At 41.7% G+C, this 21,328-nt stretch overlaps 1 protein-coding gene and 1 long non-coding RNA gene across 3 annotated transcripts in view; one reads left to right on the top strand and one right to left on the bottom strand.

Moving 5' to 3' along the window:
• Positions 1-208: 208 nt before the first annotated feature.
• CCNJL (cyclin J like) lies at positions 209-19,662 on the bottom strand. Of its 2 annotated transcripts, none has more exons than XM_064161773.1 (6): positions 19,303-19,662; positions 19,046-19,157; positions 8,215-8,425; positions 4,890-5,189; positions 3,954-4,113; positions 209-2,992 (listed from the first exon to the last, which is right to left on the bottom strand). In XM_064161773.1, the coding sequence occupies exons 2-6, from the start codon at positions 19,106-19,108 to the stop codon at positions 2,545-2,547; spliced, it is 1,182 nt and encodes a 393-aa protein (XP_064017843.1). In that variant the 5' UTR covers positions 19,109-19,157; positions 19,303-19,662; the 3' UTR covers positions 209-2,544. The 2 variants fall into 2 exon arrangements, with proteins under 2 accessions (XP_064017843.1, XP_064017844.1); XM_064161774.1 differs by having other exon boundaries at positions 19,046-19,135.
• The window catches only part of LOC135185222 (uncharacterized), a 29,778-nt gene continuing 19,760 nt past the window's right edge, over positions 11,311-21,328 (top strand). The window contains exons 1-2 of the long non-coding RNA XR_010306410.1: positions 11,311-12,581; positions 13,446-13,519. This is a non-coding gene — a long non-coding RNA (uncharacterized LOC135185222). The remainder of the gene's footprint in view (positions 12,582-13,445; positions 13,520-21,328) is intronic.

The following is a 21,328-nucleotide window of genomic DNA, read 5'->3' as shown; positions in this document are numbered from 1 at the left end:
TAAAAGCTAAGGAGAAACACCAAACAAGGAAAAGAAAAAAGGGTATTTCAGCTGCGTGCTTGTTCATTGGAAACTTTCACTGGGACCTGAACAAGAATTTTCACAATGAAGCACAATGTAAGTCCAAAGTCCAAACTGTAAGGGTGACAAAAAACAACTTCAAATCTGCACACAGTGCTGCCATGTGTTATGTTTATGTCTGTCAAATGACAAAAAAAAACCCCAACAGATACACTAAAGCCTTCTGAAAATAAAGTTTAATATAAATACAAAGCCAACAGAATGAAAGATGAACTGAACTCTTCCAATTTCTAGACTAATTTCTGAAGAGGATTCTCTTCATTTACATTTTGCATTTAAAAAAAAATACAAGAAAATTCCATTATCTTGCAGAATGGAAGAAATTATCCACTTGATAGTATAAGTTGTATTCTCAGAAAACAGTTACAGAAACACGCATTAGCATGCTGGTTAGTTTTTTTTTTCCCCTCCACCCCAAAAAAAACCCTGAAAACAGTTTTCTAAAAATATAATTTAAACCAGCACTGTAACACATGACTTGAAATGCCCCAAAGTCAGTAAAAAAAGCATATTGCACATTACTCATATTGCTATCCTGAGAACCTGAGAGAAAAGACAAACCGAGAACACTGCCTTCAAACAAGTTGACAAGAGTGGTTGCATATATCAGAATAAAGTTTCACATCTGCAGAAGTCCATTTCTAGTGAATCCTTACATTAACATAAAAACAAAGTCTGTACAGTGTGGGTTTTTTTGATCATCCCTGGTTTCAGTTGAGGAAGAAACCTTTGGATATGAGACAGTAGGTGTGTGTCTCACTGCAAAGAAGCAACAGGATCATCAATTTCCCAGCTATGTTTTCCAATGTAATCATGATAAGATGATCACAGAATGGCTTAGGTTGGAAGGGACCTTTAGAGATCATCTACTCCAACCTCCCCGCCATGGGCAGGAACACCTCTCCACTTAACTTGGCTGCTAAAGGTCTCACCCAGCCTGGCACTGAACACCCTCAGGGAGGAGGCATTCACAACCTCCCTGGGCAGTCTATTGCAGTCTCACCACCCTTGTACTGAAGAACTTCTTCCTAAGATCCAGTCTGAAACTACTGTCCCTCAGCTTCAAACCATTCCCCTTTATCTTGTCACTAGACACCCAGAAGAAAAGTCCCTCTCCAGCCTTCCTGTAGGATCCTTTCAGGTACTAGATGGCAGCTATAAGGCTCCCCTGGAGTCTTCTCTTCTTCTAAAAACTAAATTGGCAATCAATTTCACAGTATAGTTAACCAGTTCCCTATCTTTGCTCCCATTAACAACAGTTCCTCTGCCCTGAACCTGAACTACTGCCACAAGTCATTCTGCCAAAAAAGATTAACTAACTGAAGGCAATGAACCAAGACATTTTCTTCAAGTAACATGACATCCCTGACAAAGCTTATGAACAATTTAACTAACAATAATCTCCAGTCTCAAAAGCAGCAGCTCATCAAAGATCTAAGAGTTGGTTAAAGTTTCGTTTCTCTTTCTACAATACTTGAATGTAGAGTGATGTTCTCTTGAGCAGCACCACGTTTAAATTCCAAGAGAACTTCAAGCCCAAAATGAATTGATAGTCTTCTGGCCTGTGGTGTTTGTTTTTAACTTTTATTCTAAAGTCCTGCCCCCCGAAAATGGGAAGTGTTCTACACATAGATTTCCAAGTTAATGAAGCTCACATTTAGTAGGCACCAAGTTCAGTGTATTTCAGTAGAGGCTTCCAGTAGTATAAACTGCTGCTGTTCCAGTGACACATCCCTGGAGAGAAGAGCACTCTTTTTTCCAGCAGCATCCCCTAGGTACATTGCTACTTGGCCAGAGATTCAAGAACTGCTCCAACCTGAAATTACTCTTCAACAGAGTCTTTCAGCCATCTCTGACAAGTCACTCATAGGACTAACAGGCAGTAATCTCCACAGAGTTTCTATGCAGATGCCTCTCAAAGTGACATTAAGTGAGGTATATTCATAAATTTCTATTTCTCTCATTAAGAGTCAAAGGCACAGCCTTTGGCAGGAAGGCACCCAGGTTCCAGGGATCAGTGGATACAGATCAACCTCCTCTGAATGAGGCAGTCATGAGGATCCTGCTCCTTTGTGATTTTCATTCGGATACACACATTGTATCATGTGCAGAGTCTCTTCTTCAATTTCACAGAATAGATCTGGTTGGAACAGACCTTCAAGATCATCCAGTCCAACCTTTGATGCAGCACTGGAGGGTCAACACTAAATCATGTCCCTAAGCGCCAGGTCCCCTTGCCACTTGAAGGCCCCCAGGGATGGTGACTCCACCACTGCCCTGGGCAGACCATTCCAATGTCTGAGAATCCTTTTGATGAAAGAGGATTTCTTAGTATCCAACCTAAACCTCCCCTGGCACAGCTTGTAACCATTTCCTCTAGTTCTGTCGCGTGTTGTCAAGGAGAAGAGGCTAGCCTCCTCCTCGCTCCAACCTCCCTTCAGGTAGTTTTTCTCCTGTCAACATTTATCCATCTAAACATCCAGCTGCATATGAGTGATGACCACTGAAGAAACTGCTGCCATAAGGTGTGGAAATGCAATGTCTGGCCTCTGTTCCTAATGCCACCTGTACAGCAATGGGCATTTGGATGGGCAGTGTCTGGGCAGGTGGCCGAAGGCTGGCCTGAATTGCTGCACAGGAGTGCACTGAGCTGTCAGCACTCCCAGCAAGGAGACCACTGTGCCTGTGGGCCTGTAAGGAGTCACGGTATGCAGAGCACAAATCTTGCACTGGTGACTGGAACTGGGAAAGCGTAGCTGAATGCTGGGCTAAAGGGTGATAAGTGGATTGCTGGAAGAGCACTTGAGTAGTGACTTGATGGCTCAGATTTCCCACTGCTTCCTGTTCTTGATGTTGAATTGTTGCTTGCTTTTTTATGTTACTGGCTTCTTTGATGTCATTCTCATAATATCTGAAACAAATAAGTAAGATCTATCAAAACAGAGCAGTTCACAGTGCTTGCTTCTATCCCAAAGTTTTCACCAGTCAGACTATATCATCAGCAGTTTGGCCTTAGCTGTATATGAGAATCCTCAGTTGCTTTCACAATTAATTTCCAGTGATCCTGCCGCAGTCTTCATACACTAACAACAAGTTAATAGATCATTTTCCATCGCAAGTATGATTTTGGAAAGTTAAGTACCTAACACAGAACCATTCTAAAACAGCCATTTACGGAGTAAATTTCCGTTAGATATTAGGAAGAAACTTTTTCACACTTTTGATAACCATGAGAATGAAGAAGCACTGGATCAAGTTGTCCAGAGAGATTATAAGCATGAAATACTGGAGACAGCCAAAGCTTGACAGCATGCCAAGCATTCTGATTTACCTTAAGTTGGCCCTGCTTTAAGTAGAACTTCAGAAAGTCCAGCATCACTCCTAACCTAAATCATTAACCAATTAAACTTTTCTGATTTTCTACTAAGACTGTATGTGTTTACACACTAGACCTGGCATGTCTTTTATTGGGAAAAAAAGAGTAGTTCTGAAATGTCTCCATACTGTATTCTTGAAGTCAGAGATACACTGGTGTCTGCACCAAGTATTTTGCAGATACAATAAGAGGACAAAGGGAAAAAGGCTTTTATCAACCACGTGTAAAGGCTCCCATCTTATCACACAAACAGCTAGTACAAGAAAACATACTGAACACCAAATTATGCCCTCCATTCTGCATTGCAAATATTGCTAAAATACAATATTCAAAGTGAACTGTTTTTTAATTTCTTTGTTATTCCTCTCCCCAAACTGAAGATGCAGATTACTGATGTCGTTTTGTGATATCTTAAATCTAGCCAAATGATTACTTTAAAAAAGAGTATTAACATCTTTCTAAGAGCACAAGCAGGTTGGTTTCTTTCAAATCTTACATGAGCATCATTTCAATGCATTGGGCAAGATGTTCCCAGGAATAACACGTTAGCAATTCCAGCTGTGTTGTCCAGACAGGAGAAATCTGCATACACATACGTGAGGCACACACACAAGCTGCAGCAATCAGAGATGGACGAAAATGGAGAAAGGTATGATCTGCAAAAGAGCAAACAGAAACAAGAATTATACTCTTACTAATCACTACAGTGAGCCTATGTGTATACATGGCAAAGCATGGAAAAAAGTTGAGTCCACAACTTTGTTCCACACATTTCAGATTATTAACTCAAGACCAGAAAGTCTCTCAAAAATGGATGAAGCTTTCCTGAAGATCTCAGTCTTACTCTTGCGTAATTACTATCAAGGCTTCACAGTAGTTTCTTTCATTACAGAAAAACCAGTGAAATAGACTAGGCTGAAATTTGTACACTGGTCTCAACTGAACCAGAGTTAGGTATATTAATGCTGAACCTGGCTTGTGAGGGTGCAGCAGTTCACTGCCTCTCATATGGGCAGGTATTGGAAGCAATGCTGTAAAGAAAACCATTAAAAGCCCCATCACTCTTAATATGTCTTGCAGGACAGGACCTTCTGAAAACTACTATTGAAAAAAAGTATACACTGAATTGCATAGAGTGTCATAACTGCCACAAATGGGGTATTCTGAACTACCATCGGTCTCACCACTTAGCATTCCAAACTGAACAAGAAAAAAAAAATCTCCACTAGAGATTTCTGAAAAGAGACGAGAGGCTTATGCACAAGGAAGAGCCTCATAGCATTTCCCACCTGAAATAACTGCAAAGAGAAACCATTCTGCACAGATAATTTTGTACAATCCATATAATGACAAGTTTCAAAGCCCTTACCTCTTTCAGATTTCCTCCTTTTGCCAAATGACAGATCATTTGAGCATAAACTAAGACTCTTACCTTGCACTGAGAAATCAAGGAAATAATATGCATATTTCTGCAGAAAATCCTTGATTTTGGTCAGTGAAGTGATGGGCCAGCCATTGTGAAGGTCATTCTCACCAATGGACACATAGAGGTAGTAGTCAATATAGTGTGCTGGTGTTGGTAGACACAGATTCCAGTTGAAGTTTTCTAAAAGCAGCATCTCCATTCTAAGCAAATCTTTCTTGTTCAATACCACATTCATGTTGTACATGTATGCCAGGTTATTTAAGTACTCCAGCTTTGGAACTTTATCTTCTTTTTCTTCAAATTTACCTGCCAGAAGACATGGCTTCCAGATTAGATTCATCATTGAGTGTCCAAAACCCAACAAAGAATACTCCCCAAACCAGATGTAATGATAAAAGATGCTTTTTAAAAAGGGACAGGAAAGTGCAGTGACACAAGAAGCCAACAGATTGGTTAACATATTCCTACTGGACTTTGTTTGTTTGTTTTAAATTATTTATATAGTATTGATGCCAAAACTGAGGCTATAATCACATTAGGATTACAGATACTTTTTCTGACAATAACTGGAAGCAGTTTGCTGAAGTGCATTCGGTGAAGTGTGAACAAAGAAAGCAGTATGGGGAAAATATAGCAAAGCAAGATCTAATATTGAGTAAAAATCTCCTTTGGGTATGGGAGCTAGATGTAGATGCTACAAAAAGGAAGACATTAAAAACCCTTGGGCAACACCACCTTTGCCCTTGCTGCTTCAGAATTTCTCTTTGTTCCTTCCTGTCTTGCAGGGCCTCGTTAGGCAAGGTCACTGAAAGGCTGTGAGGAGTACACTGTAACCAAGTGATTAGCATGAATAATTCCTCTGGGGTTAGGAGAGGAATTTTCAGAGTCGAGATAGCTGAGGGAAGCTGAGCCTTTTTCTGTGTTGTATTTACCAGCCTACTGAAACAGTGGTAGTCTCTTGAATGACTCATTTTTCACCAGTAGCTACAAATTGCTGTTTTGTATGGAAAAAAAAAGGATCTCACTTTATTCATCATTCTTTCATAAAAAGCATCCAACATCAGGTTTGAGGATTAGAGTTATCAGTAATAAAGCTTTTCTGCAAGCAATTAAATCACACTTTTGGTTTACCAAGCAAAATATGACCTATCACCCTCCTTGTTCAACAGGTAGCAACAACCACTTCCAGTACAACTTAAAGAGCATCCTTGTTACAAAATACAAACACATAGCTACTCAGAAGTACTCTCTAGTTATTTTTTCCTCTTTGATCTTGGGGGCACATACTCCACAATTGATTCTTCCTTCAGTTGTCCACACAGACCATTTGAGAAGATATTAGCATGTCATATGGCTTCAGAGTATTCTCAAATATAAAAACAATTAAAATAACTATTGCACTAGGAAAATATTTTCAAAAGAAGCAAGATCTTGCTATCCATTTAGGATATCAATTCCATCCAAAGTTTCTCTGGTGTATTTAAAACCTGAGATTCTTCTGAACTATTAGCAGCTTCGGTGTCTTCTTAACATGTAAAAAACCTGTATTTTCCATTTTTCAACCTGTTCAGGTATCATGGACATGAAACATGTAATATAGCAGCCACCTCACTGTAAAAGGGCATAACAGTGACACTAGAAAACAAAATTCATCCATCATATGAGATCTATCACATCAGATTCAGTTTCTACTCTTTACAGTTTTAGAAATACAAGTGTCTTACAACACAGCCTGAAGAACACTTTTGCTGCCACCCTCTGCTACAAAACTATGCAACTTCCTACAGTAATGCTGTGCAGGAAGTTCTGATTACTGCATTTGCAGTAGCAGGCATGCAATTAGTTTTATTCTTCTTTACTACAATGAGACTGCAAGTTGATACTTCTGACAATTTTTTACTACAAAACATAAAAAAACCATACATACTGTAAGTTTTTTTTCCATTTCATATAATTTTGAAAGTAGCAAGCTACACACAGGCACTCCCACTTACTGTAAAGTGGCTTTGAGCTACACATACCAAAAAAAGAGTGTTCTTATTGATCACTAAGGTGGCCCAAGTAGTAAACAGAGCTTTCATGCTCCTAAAAGTCTCCAAGCTGAGCTGTAGCATTTTCAGCTTCACCTATACAGGTTAATTAGATATTAATTTTGTCCAAAGCTGCACTAGTTGAACCTTCAGTGGTTTATTTCTACATGTTGTTTGGAAAGCTGTCTTTACTGTAATAGGCCTTTTCCCCTTCCTGAAGGAATTAATTCCAGATTGAGATGTATAAGTGCTAGTGCATTTTAGAAAGATCCTCACATTTGTTAGCTCAGTAGACTCAGGCTTGCTCTTTCAAGCTTTTTTTTTTTTTAATAGGCAGAAGTTGCAAAACATTTCCCTCTAGTGTTATCACAGGGCTGTTTGTGAACTTCCTTCTGCTTCACAGTGGCACAGAGGGGGCCTAAAGGTGCATTTTACTTCAGCCATTTTTACAGAAGAGAAATCTTGAAAGCAATATGAATTCTAGCATCATCAGGGACCTACAAGAAAGCCCAGAAGGGACTTTCTACAAGAGCTTGTAGTGCTAGGATGAGAGGGAATGGATTTAAGCTTGAACAGGGTAGATTTAGACTGGATATTATGAAGAAGTTCTTTACAGTGAAGGTGGTGAGACCTTGGAATAGGCTGCCCAGGGAGATCATGGATACCCTCTCCCTGGAGGTGTTTAACACCTACTGGCAACCTGGTCTAGTGGAACGTGTTGACACCCATGTCAGTGGAGAGTTGGAACTAGATGATCTCTAAGGTCCTGTCCAACCTAAACCATTCTATGAATCAGCATGCCCACTAAATACCCCGAGAAGCAAATTTTCCTTTGGTCCCTGTATAAGAAACCTCTGATTTGTAAGGGACTGATTATTCCCAGTGATCACAACAGGGTCACAATTTGTCCAGGGACAGATCTCTGGCAGAGCCTGCATGTTACACAGATCTTCTCTACTACCAACTCTTCCTTGGAACTAACCTCTTCTAGTCTTGCCACTTCCTTCCAACCTTATCATCCCCAATCTTCTTTGTCCCCTTTCACTAGCCTGGTTTCTGCTGCCAAAACTTCCTCGGCACATTAACACCAGCATATAATGTGTGGTGCAAGCTACGCATCTGAGCAATTTATTAACAGAATCTATGATTCTGTGATTAACAGACTGCTTTATGCCTTCACTTGGACTTACCCCAAGTAGGTGGAAGCTGTTAACACAGAAAATGGCAAATGATATACAAGGAAAAGAGCCATCTGCTCAGAAAAAAAAAATAAAAGCTTTAGTAGACAGCAGCCAACTTACTTGCTAGGAGAAAACAGGCAAATGAAATGATGTGCAGTTGCTTGACAGTGATATCATAGCGATCCATAAAGAGGTCCAACAAATAGATGGCAAGATGCCGAGCTGTAGGGCAGAGACTGCAATGGTTGCTGAGGACAGTCAAGAGATCAATGAAGTATCTGCGCATCCCAATCTGCGGTGAGTGAGCCTTATAAGCAGGCAACTTAAGTTCCTACGGAGAAAAAAAAAGAAGGAAAGAGAAGTACTGAAATAAACACCATTTCAGTGTCTGAATCCCAAAGCAACTCCACCACCTGCAAATGCTCATTAGCTACAGCACTATGATTGACACAGAAGTCAGGGCTGAGTTACTACATGTTTTGACAGTCAGTCAACTTCTAAGGCTTCAATCATCCACACAATTTCTTCACAAGCACTGAACGCAAGGTCAAACATTGTAAACTACTATTTAAGATAGGAACAACTTGGTGTTGCTTTCTTCAGAACACCAAAATCTTGACCATGAAAGTTGTTCCTGAAAGACTCCTTTTAAATTTGATTGACCTGAACCAGGTTTAACAGTTTCATGTTTCTCTGATCTTGACCCTTCCTCAGTTGTCCAAGTGACTACATCCTGTTCCAAAAGCTGTGTAGGTCTTTAGAATAAGGAATATCTACTTAACTTTTTTATAAGTTGATATGATGCATGGCTACAGCAAGAAACAAAAGTAGATACTAACAAGAAAAAAAACTCACCATGGAAGAATTAAGACTTCTCTAATTATAGCAACTGCCAGTATTTTCTGTAGTAACATATTGCAGCAATATAAAGGCTAATTATTGAACTGATAGACTGTACTTCACATGTAATATACACATCTTCATTTTAAAGGCAGAATTATCTAAGTTTGGTTTTGTTTTTCTGGTCTGTGCTAGGTCTTCACCTGCAAGGGTTTTTACACACATGTTTATGGCCACTACACAAAGAATAGGTTAAGGGACAGACTGAAGATCCTTGGTAATTCCCACAACAAGCTAATGCCACTTAGAAGCTGGTGCTTTCTCACTTTAGATAGGGTCACATACTGTCCTGAATTGAATTATGCAGTTACCATGCCCAGACTTGTATTAAAATTTGCTGAATACATGTTGATAGACAGATTAAACCTCACCATTTCAGCAATCAGTCAAGGTTGTCAGGTTTGGGTTACATATACTGGAAAATAAATTAGTAGTAGTACAGTGCTGTAAGACAGACATGCTTTATAGTGGAGTTGGAAACAGTACCTAGCAATTAATTCTAATAAATAAATAATGATTTTGTTTGTTTGAAGCATTAAGAGGAAGTATCTGCCTTGGCTTCCCCATTTACAGAAACAAGAGGCACAACCTTGCACAGCCAGCTCAATGGCTGCCCACGCACCTTTCATCCTCTGGAAGGAGACATTCCATGAGGAGGTTCAACTTACCAGGAAAAAATAGCTACACAATCAGACTCAGAGGGACACAGGTAACTGGAAGGCAGGGAGGCTTCAGAGGAGAGGTAGCTTACAAAGAGGGCAAGCTGAGCACTGTTCAAGATGATTGCTTCCCAGACCTTTTTACAGAAAGTCAGAGAAAAAACACATTCCAGACTGAACAGACACATGCTGTGGACCGGCAAACAGCCCTTTGAAACCTGGAACAGCCTTCACTGTGTGATTATAAAGAAATTGCCACCAGCAACAATTTATAAAGCAAGGAGACAATAGAACATGTTCCTCCCCCATTGTTTTATACCAAGAAAACCTCCATAAATTTGATTTTTTTTCAATTGCCTTACATACAAAGCTTTCAGTCCATCAGCAGAACTGACATACACAGGTTCAGAGCAGGAGTTGATAGCAAACCCATAACACGAGTGTTCTGGCAGCATGGTTTCAAGCCCAGTGCTTACATCCTTTGAAAGAACTGGTTTTTAAAAAGTAGATCTATACAAAGCCCAAGCTATCCTAAGATCAGATGGTAATTCTACTGCTGAAATACTTTGTTCTTCTGGATGACTGGTAACTTCAGTTTTTATTTTCTGACATGTCCTTCCTGCTTCCACAGCTAAGCCTCCCAGCAAATTATACTATATACTGAGGTCAGCATACATATTTAATGGGAAATTTGCTCTTTAGACCATAGCAGCAAGTACAGGAAATAAACAGTAACTCCAGTTATACACGTAGTAAAAGAAATACATTTCCAAATGTTGCAGTGCAGTGGGTGAGTGTTAAAGACTCAGAATGAAAGGAGAGAGCCTGAAATTTGCATCCAAACCTTGGATGCTCAAAAGCCAGAACTACTCCTACTCAACCCCCTGTGCTAGAAAATTCAAATATCAAAGCCCTCAATTTAAGCCAATGCAATTATGCTGCTACCGGTTAAACACAGACAGTGACACAGATGTAAGACATCTGCTTTTTCAATTGTTATTTTGGCTTTTTTAATTGGTTACTCGTAGAGGGCATAAGTGAAAGGCATTTTCATTTTATGCAGCAAAAAAAAAAAACCAACGTGGGCTTTCCTATAACGAGACTTGACAACATAGGAAAGGTTCAACTTCAGGATTAGCGGTAAGAGGAACAGAGCAACGTGCTGTGGTTTCTTAGAAGATCAAGTTCCTAAGTATGAATCGTTCCAGGGTAATTATCTGTGTAGAGGCAAGAGCCTTCTCGGCACCACATGGCAAGAAATAGCTAATAAGCAGTACAATAGGGCTGCTTTCACACTGGCAGATCAGTCTGAAATGATTTTCTGTTAAAGGAAAGGGAGTGCTACACAGTTTAAAAATGCAAGAGCTGAATAGCAGGCTAACAGTTATCAAAAGGGCTGTGGGTATGGCTCATCTTTCCATCAGCCCTCCACTCCACCCCCAACCCCCCTCCAAGGTTCTTTAACACAAATTCATCATAAAAAAAACCCAAACAACTAAACACTCATCTGAATCCGTAAAATGGCTTTGCTGCTTTGGGGATAGGGTTGCAGGATCAGCAAATACAACTCTGTGGGAAAAAAAAAGAACTTTTGGGGAGCAATAATTTCCTTTTTTTCTTTTTTCCTTCTATCTCCAGTGAAGCGACAGAGGAGAAACTGGGAGTCCTGTTGTCTGCTGGAACTGCCCTTTCATATGCTGCTTCTGCTTATCTTTGACCTGTTTGGCTGTATCTACTTGAACAACTTCGCTTTGGGCTGCTGAGCACTGGCCACATTGAAATGCTAAAAGCAGCAGCACTAAGAGATTTCACAGGTGTCTTGGAAATTACTTCAGGAGCTTTGCTCAACGTATTGATCAGAAAGCCATCCCAGATGAGGCCTCCAGAAAGTCAGGTGCAGCATTTAAAGGGATCACGACTTAACCTCAAAATCTCAAAAGTAGGGCTTGGACTGAGAGCCAGTGTTAAGGGTGAAGACAATTTTTAAGGTGCCACTTCCTACCAGCTTCAAAACCTGACCTTCCAGAAAAAGGGAATCGGTTAAAGTGATGTTAAAGACAACAAATCTTCCTCAGCAAGACAGCCATGCTCCAGACATTAGCTATTCATTCACTGCAAAGGCAGTTCATCACCTGACCACTTTGGTTGGCACCATGCATTACCAGAGCTCAGGAGACAAGGCTTTATCTACTTTGGATGGTTTTGTAACTGGGCTGAGCAAACACTTCAAAGTGTCTACCTAAAGGAGAGTCTCAGCAGCAAGACTAAAGCTTTTGAGCAAACAGGAGGTTTGGCTTTCATTGACCATTTGAAGTAAATCAGCTAAACAGTGATTTGGAGAGGAAGGTATCTTAACAGGATCACATCCTCCAACTCCCTTAAAGCTGCAGCTGGTACAGTCCAGGCTACCCAGCACATACCTCCAGCAGAGTACCAATCACATTAGATGGTCTGAGGTTCAACATGGCAAGAAATTCCACAGATAACACTTTTTTATGTCAAATTTCTTTTCAGTAAAACTGTTCTCCCACTGATATAAAGCCAGTAATTAACTGACAAGGAGGCAGGAGATAAGAAAGAAAAAGTCAGCAGCAGGAAAGTTAGCAAGTGATGTGACATTATGGTAATAAGTCACACTAATAATGATCAGTTCTCAGAACAAATCAAGAGATTTTAGAACAACTCGCGGCCTCTTTGACAAGGAAAGTGAAGCTCTAACAAATTTGCCTCGGGTTCTAAAACTCAGAGAGATAACTGAAGCTGGTTTGCTGCAGTGTCAGACTACTTGGACTTATGTCAAACATGGAGCATCTCCTTGCAACAGCTCCTGTGTCGCTTACTGCCCTTCTCCTCCCCCCCTCTCAGCGACAGCCGACTCAACTGCTACACAGACATCCCCAGAGAGCTGCATCCTCTGTGGAGAGCCAGGTAAATTACTTCTCATTATTGAAGCAAAATGAAGCACCTACACCAGAGCTACTCAGTAAGGCCATTCATCTAGAAACTGCTGTTGCAATACTCCTTTATATAGACATTCATTTACCTCTCTCATTATTCTTTTTTAAACTTCTTATAAACTTCTGTTTCTTAATATGTAAACAGAACCCAACATATGGCCCCCTGCTACCGGAGTTCACAGATGTTTGCTACCCATCTTAACCCAACACCACAAAAGTAAATCAGTACATTTAGTTGCAGCTAATTAAAGGATACCCAGTGAATTAGAATTTCAACAAGTTCTCAAAGGCTACTAAGTATTCTATAAAGGGTACTGTAAGTCAGAAATTTTGTCAAACCCACAGTGACTCTGTCAATCGTTTAGCTCTCTGTGTTGCACACTCTGGAAAATAGGACGTGTGTGACCTTCAGGGTATTCTGAAGCATTCCTGTAGTAAGAACAACAGATACTGTGAAGTTGTTGGCATTAGAACAGGAAAAAAGACATGCCTGCAGATGAAAAATATAGAGAAAGCTTATCTAGCAGGCTATTAACAGTGGTTCTTTGAAAAAAGACAAACTCCTTCCTGTTTTGTGTTCTAACCAAACTGCTTTCCAGCTGTTGAAGAAAGGTGCCAGATTATCCCTTAGATACAATTATTGCACCAGGAAAGAGAAACCACTGAAAGTTAACTCCTCTGCATTATTTATACAGGCAAGAAGATAACATACAAAGGCAAATTTAGGAGCTTAAAAATCCAGAGCACTCTGCATGCTTCTTTGCAGTAGACTAGGTAGCATGCTACCAATTCCACTAGTGATATCATGATATTATTCTCTCTCTCTCTCCCATAGACTCAATCCTTCCGCCTCTGCACTGGCTGCAGCACTTTGCCTTCCAGCAACAGAATCACTCATGAGACGTGCTGGTAAGTGTTTCTGTGCAGCTAACTGCAGTTCAATTAATCAGCCAGGCTGGTGTGTTTGTGAACATGATGGAGTACAGCTGATGCATTTAGCTTTTACTGATCTTCAAGCTGGCCACAGACTCACAAGGCAAAGGTAACTGATAGGGCAATGCTCTTAGGCTATGTCCAGCAGGGTGAGTTTCCTCAGAGCAGAAACATGGTGCAAACTGGAAACACCCAGAGGGAGACCAATGATTACACTCGTTAGAAGACACAGCAATAAAGGACAACCTAGGATTCACTGCATTCCTCTTTTTAGCCCCACCATAACCATAGCTCTCAGAGTCCTGAAATTTACAGTGCTTCTTATTATTTAAGAAATCTTCAGCTGTTTTAGACAAGACTTAAATGACGTTTTAGGAGAAGTACCAGTCTTGCACAGTGTCTGGATTCAGTAGGTAGAAGCCAGAGACAAACATGACAGAACCACGTTTCAAAAAGGATGTCTGACATTTTCTCTCATTATTTCCAGTGCAAAATTAAAATCCAGATATTTTCTGATAAGGAAGGATACTTGGGCAATATATCCTTTATTTTTCCCCTCAATAAACAATGACCAACCAGCCAAAGGAACAGCTTTAGCATTCATTACACTTCCTAGGTCAGTGCTGCCAGGAGCTACCCTAAGTGACTTAAGATACATTCTGCCGATGTATGAATGAAACATCATAAATTAAGACTTTTTTTCTTCTCTGTTACCTCTGTTCCTATACACTCAAAAGGAGAAGCAAATTCAAGTATATCTCCAACAAAGGACCGGAACTTTGACCACATAAAACAGAACCTGAAATTCCAACCTACTCACTGACTTTGGCTTACATTTGGCTTTACTTTTTCAAAGAACATTCAAGTTTCTCCCCCCGCCCCCGCCCCGCCCTTTACCTAGAGAACATTCCATTCTCTTCCTGCATCTTCCCCAGCACCCACTTCTGTCTTTCAAAATACCTATGGATAGACACAGAGTCCGTTCCTTGAGCTGAGCTTAATGTAAATCAAGCTTGAGGTGTACTACAGAAATGCCACACAAAAAACTTGTGGCAGACCACAACAGAATTTCAGCTGCAGGTAAAAGCTTTTTGTGCTTGAATTCATGCCGCTTTTCAGCATCCTCACTGCAGTCCCAGGCACTGGAAATCTGCAGGAAAGTTGAGCTTGTGAAGTAATGGATTCTGGAGCACAATACCTGTTCCACAGGGGTATTTTATCAAGCATTTCATTAAGTCCTCTTTAAACACTTCAAAGTAATCAGAAGCTCAACAACTAATCTGGAAGGATCAGAGAAAGAAGTGTGAAAATGGAAATTCCAACTGGAAGGAAAAAAGAAGAGAGGCTAACCATGTACTTTATTAGGACACCTGCTCCTTTCAGCTTTCATGCACGTGCTGCCATCTATAACAGGAGCAAATTACAGCTACCAACCAGTAATGCTCTTGTTGCCAGTTGACAAAAGCTGGGGAGCTTTGTGTGAATTTTCTGTTAAGTGAACAGATTATGCTTTTGTTGCTGAGCTGCCAGTCTTTAATCACTTACCTCCCCGATATTAACACATCTCAATGGCTGTTGCACCTACTTCATTTACTTTTTTTTAGAGCTGATTCAAACTGGAAAGGTGCATCAGAACCAAAGGTTCATGTATTATCCTATTAAATGAAATGCAAGAAAGTGCAAAACTTTTTGCATGTTCACAGGTATCCCTTGAAGCTCTCATCTGGATTTTGGGTTTGAAACAAAACCCAGAAGCAGCAGCTATGCAACACCCCAGTACCTTCCCTCTGCTGAGAGTGTAACTGTCTAGTCTGCACCAGTCTGCATTTCAGACTGTGTCAGGCAGATCTCAACATAAACTTACTGCTTAATTAAGGACGGAAGGGTTGATCAGTTCTTTTAAAAAACAAGAAATGGACTTACAGGCTAAAAGATAAACCAGTACCTGCTACATCAAGACAAGTAAAGCAGATGCTTTGGCACAGCTACAGAAAATACAGGGGCATATGCTGAGTGCAGAGAGAAAAGGGAGAGGTTCTGTTTTTACCCAAGTTTTACTCAACAAAATTAATAACAGAATCCTGCACTGCTTCTAACAGGATGATTTAAAACTGCAAGAAATGCATTTATAGTGACAATAGTCAAAGGCCAGTGAAGGAAAGGACTCTGCACAACACACCGTGTACGGGTTACACTCTCGCTTCAGAGGCTGCAGTCCAAACTGACACCATGGATGAAACCAAGGCAAATGTTGCTCGTCAGAATGCTGTTTATCAAGCATCGTGGTGCTCAGTAAACAGCATTTTGTCGTCAAGATCTTTGAATCAAGAGGAAGTGGGAGACGGGTGTGGAGGGGCATTTTCCTAAAGGAAATCACTCAGATATTTTTACCGCTTAACAGCAAAGGTCTGAGTGCTTTCAGCAGAAACAGAATCAGCTCTCCTCACCTGGTTGAAAGTAACTGCAGAGGGTAATTTGGACTGCCTCTAAAAGATCAGGTTACAAGTATTAACCTTTTAAATTCACAAGCAACAAGGCCTGTAAAGTTTGGGCCGGCTCTGAGAAGCTATGCAAGAGATAAATAAAAAGGGAAACGCAGGCAGATCTAGTAATTCTCATTAATCACAGGAAATTAACATATCCTGGAAGGAAACAGCCCAACATAAGCATAAAAACGGAGGAGGAATAACAAACAGACATCATTTATTCCTGGGACACTCAAGACTGCCTTCTAAAGAAAACTATTTCCTCAACTTTAAATAACAAAATTGCCAACACTGACTTGTTACTCAGCTTTCCCCACTTTTGGAGTATTCAGGGCCACTGAAGCAGACAAAAGAGGTTTGTGCAGATGCCGTGGTAGTTCCACATTCATTCAGAAGCATCCGATGTTTGACATGGAAGTCAGCTGCCTGACAGAACCAGTACATTGCCATTATCATAACGTAGGGCCATAGCTGAGGTAGCATAAAATATCAATGCACATGCACACAGAGCACCTCTTTTTGGCTTTAGACTTCTAGTACAAACACAGTATGCTCCAATTCTTTTTACTTCCTGGGTTAGTCTTGCAACAGATTTAACATTCTGGTCTAATGCAGGGGAATACTTTATCTTTTCATTTACAGTTTAAGGGTGTGTGTAGTACTTTGGGATTTAAACATTGTGCTCCAATAGGTCAGCATGCTCAATAACTAACACAGTACAATCACACTAAGCTGAACACTACATTCCAATAATCACAGAACAGATATTTCACTCATGGGACAATTCAGAGGCTATTAATTTCCTCTACATTGAGCTAGAGCCTCTGGGAAGTCACAAAGCTTCATAGCATGTTTCAGCCCTCTCTGCAGTGGAAGCCAGGTACGCCACATGCATTCAGCATCTGCTGTCATGCAGAACATACCCATCAGATACAGCACACAACATCTGTCACAAGGGACACCAACTTTCAATGAGTTTAGACTCCCAAATCCATCTTAGGGGGTGGGAGTGATAGCATAAGACTTTTTTTCCAGTTGTTAACATAAAACCCCAGGTTTTATGTTAACAACTGGAAAAAAAGTCTTATGCTATCCTGTATTTGTGTCTAAATTACCTTAGAAAAAAACCCAAGTGTTTCTATGATCCATCTTTCAGTTTTTACAGGACCTTTTATTCCTCACCTTAAACCCAGACTTTGTGTTCAAAAAAACATGGAGGTCACCTGCCACATGCATTTCAATCTCCTTGACAAGCATCTTTAAACAACTTTTCTGTCAGATTCACAAGACAAAACTAAGACTTGTCCATTCTCATCCTAGACCAGAGACACTAGGACAAGTATCTCAAACCAGCAAAGTAATTTAGACTTGAGGGTATCATTGCCTGAATTCCTGCATTCTATTCAAGTATTAACATGCTAACACACTAATAATGCACTAACAGGCTCTGTTCTAGTGACGATGCCACTAGTGAAGCTTATTTTGTTTTGTACAGTGGCCAGAAGCATCCCTAAAACTGGTCCATGCTCACAAAATCAGATTTCAGTACCTCAACACTACTTATCTTCCTAAACTTTGCTGAAGGATCCTTTTTGAAGAGTTTCATGACATTCTATGGTAAATTCTGACACTTGAGACATCAAAAAAAGCAAACCATGGCAACATACTTGAGAACTGTTCCTGTGGACTATTACCTGGGGTAAAAAAAGCAAGTTACACAAAATGAACCAAAGGAGTTTTAAAGGCTGTAACTATTTTTGCTTGATATACTTGAACTCTGCATCCTTAGTACCTCCTTCGAAAAGAAGACACAAGGTGGGCAGAAGTAGGATTAAAATTGTCCAACCAGAGAGGCCTGTAGACCTTTCTCAGACCCTTCTCTGTCTTTGCAAGTTCTTTGAATTCAAACTATTATTGTCATTTCAGCTGGACTAGGTTAGTATCTATATACAAAGAAGTTTTAGCAATCTAGAGTTGTCAGATGCAGCCTGAAGAATGAAATTGTTGATCAAAAGGTAGTGCATACTGTAAAAAAGGAAAAAAATACCCAAAACAACCAACCAAAAGTAAACCAAAGCTTCCCCCCACCTTTTAACACCCAATGAGTTGGATTCTCCCAGTTACTCCCCTCCCAACTGTCGGGCCCAGTAGGACCTGTCTCAGCTGGAGGAAATGAAAACAAACTAACTCCCTCGCAAAGTCCTGATAGCAATTAACTCACCTGACAATTTATTGCTAAATGCTTGTAAAGAAAGCAAAGAGAACAGAATGTTCAAAGCATGAACCCTGCCAGCCACCACTTCAATAACGGACAAGCTGTGCCGAGTGCAGGCAGGCAGTGTTTGCTGAGGGCTCTCTCTCGTGTTACCCAACTAACTGCATTTAAAGCCCCTCCATAGTTGGGAGCCTGCCTAAGGAAATGTGAAAAGTAAGCTAACAGTCTTAGTTCTACCTGCTCGCCGCACAACTACATCAGTTCATCAATCCGATTCCGTACTGCAGGACATTTATCGGTGTGCTCATCTCTGTGCAAGCGAAGCCTAGAAAGGCCATTACGAGCCATGTCTGCACATCTTTCAGCTCTTCTACAGCCCCAGAGAACAGACTCCCACCTGCTACTCGAATTTGAGCAGTTATCTGTTGGAAAAAGAACAAGGCTATTTCTCCCAATCCTAAAACACGGTGATTTTTGCGGGTCAGCATCAGCACCCCCTCCGCACTTAATGCGACGAGACATCAACAGCCCGGCTAAGTTTAAGGCACGGAAAAGCTGCAGGCAGGTATCTCTAGGTAGCAGCGCTCACAGGTTTGGGTTTGAACAAGTCTGGGTCAAAACGCTGAGTCGAGGGATGCGCTGTGCAAACCTGTTCCTTCGGAACCCGCCGGAGGTGAGTTTGCAGCGCCAGGCAGCTGAGCAGCCCTTCGGCGGGGGCCGGGCGCTGCTGTAGCTACGAGAGGAAAGCGCACAGGGACAGTAAGAAGGAGGAGGAGGGAAAGGAACAAAGTAGGACCCAACCTTCGTCCTCAAGGTCTGATGGATGTCTGCTGCCAGCTCCCCTTTCCACCACTGCTCCTCCATCCTTTATCTTCCCATCCAGACAAAGGTCTGAAAGAGAGACGGGGCCGCTCTGCTGGGAGGGAGAACAAACCGGACAAGTCGCCCTAAGCTCTGCGGCTGTTTCCGCTGGCCCTCCCCGCGGCACTGGCGGCCGCCCCGGCTCCCGCACCCCGCTAGTGCCGCCAATAACCGTATCGTATCGATCTATTGACTACCTGCGCCCGGGGCGATCGGCGCTGCCAATATCTCCGCTCGCAGGGCACCCCCGTGCCGGGAGCAGCGCTCAGCGGGGCCCCGCAGCCCCCACGGCCACGGCCTGGCCGGGAGCCATCGCCCGGCGCTTTGTGCCGGCGGAAGCGCTGCCGCGGTGCGGCCGCCCCGGCAGAGCCCCGGAGTCGGCGGGAAGGGAGGGGAGGGGGGAGCTGCTGCCACTGCCCCTTTCTGCTGCTCTTCCGCCGGTGAGGGCCTTGGGTCACTTGGCGCTAACGAACTGCTGCTCTCCCCTCCGGCACCTCTGTGTCTCCTCCCGCACCTCCGTGCCCCTGCACTCCCATCAGCTGTAGCATCTGTGCACACCCCCCGCCAGCCCCGCGTGGAAGATGGGATGAGATGGGATAGGAGGCGAGGGGAACCCTCTCCCAGCAGCCGCCGAGCAGGGGTGGGGCTGGCCTGCAGCTGCTGCGTGTTCTTGCCTTCCTAGCTGGACTGGAAGGCATGGTGCAAGCAAAATTGCCAGAGAAAATTAAATACAATTCTCGCAGTAATGAAGACTTTGAATACTGAATAATTACCCCAGTACTGACAGAAGAGTTTGACTTTCTCCTTGTCTTATGATTCCCAGTACACGACACCTTATCGTTAGCTGCCAGGAGCCTGCAGATAGTAATGCTTGCTTATGTCTGCAGGAGCACAGCTCCCTTTTGTGCCACATTGTCAAGGTTTCCCTCTTACAGTGCCAGAAGGTAACTCTGTCCTGTGCAGACAGGACTTAACAGAGGATGTGCTTCTCCCCATTCTCCCGTACTTCAGACAAACCAGATGTCATGTCTTTGGGACAGGTCTCATCCTTGTTACACAGCAGTGCACAGCACCAGCAATAACAGGACCCTGATGTGTTGCCACGTTACTTGGGGATTTGTGGTTTGCCATCAGAGCTCAGTCTGGCTAAAGCTTCAAGACTGTGTCTCAGTCACTGCTTTGCCTTGGGAGCCTAAGGTCCTGGTCCTTTCCAAGTGTTATGCCCAAAGAGTCCAATAAACTGAGGCACGACAGGCCTTTATTCCCAGGCCTCTGAGGACCACGTTTATAGTCCAGGGAGTATTTCATCAGATTGAACTGAAGTATTTCAACAAGTCTTTCTCATCACTCCCCTTCAGCAACTCCAGGAGCCAAAATCTCCCTGCTGATCCATTAAGGATGAAACATGAGAAAATTTGCCAGGCCTAGCAGCAGCTCTCCTCTTTAAATAACTATATTTCAGGGGTAGGTGTTTTCTTAAAACAAACAAAAAAAATTGCTAGTCATTCTGCACTTGAATTTGAAAAAGACCCTCACAAAACATTTGTTCCTCAGTTGGTTTCCTGAAGGAAAGAAACAACAAAAATCTGCTTCAGTCAAAATAAATACGTGTTGACTTCAGTGTTCCTGTGAAAGAACTTTTGTGATCAAAGAAAGCTGTTGACCAAATCTTCTGGGGAAAACATACCCCAGTTGTTTATAGTCTCTGTTTGCTGACTTGTCCCCTGCTATAAAAGAGAAGCAGCGAAGTTAAGTGGCTACAGCTATTAAACCTGCAGATAAAAGCTGCCACCAAGTGTCCATCAGAAATAACTTCCCCTTTTTTCTTTTAGGTACATCCTAGTAACCCTTAAACAAAGTACTTTGGTGCCTTAAGGCAAACTGCCTTCAAACGAAGCATGTGCTTAACTGTTTTGTTGAATAACAACTAAAGCGTTTCTTTACAAGTGGCCTGTCCATGGTTCGTACAATATGTTGATTTTCTCTAACAGTTTTTGTATATAGGTGTTACAAAAATTTTTACAGAGCAAAAGGAGCCAATAATATTAATGGAAAGAAACAGCATCAGTGCTTTGAAATAAAGTTCTAATAACAGAATCATGGTATGGATTTTCAGAAACTCACATTCAAAGCATTTATTGATTTAAAACTCTTGTATTTTTTAATCTTGAGATGCTATGTGAAATAGAAACTTGTTCTGTATAATGCTGGCTTTAATTTTGC

The sequence above is a fragment of the Pogoniulus pusillus genome, chromosome 22 (assembly GCF_015220805.1).
Source record: "Pogoniulus pusillus isolate bPogPus1 chromosome 22, bPogPus1.pri, whole genome shotgun sequence".
In the NCBI taxonomy this organism is placed as follows: Eukaryota; Metazoa; Chordata; class Aves; order Piciformes; family Lybiidae; genus Pogoniulus; species Pogoniulus pusillus.
The sequence above is the reverse complement of the archived record's forward strand: the minus strand, read 5'-3'. Positions and strand labels throughout refer to the sequence as shown.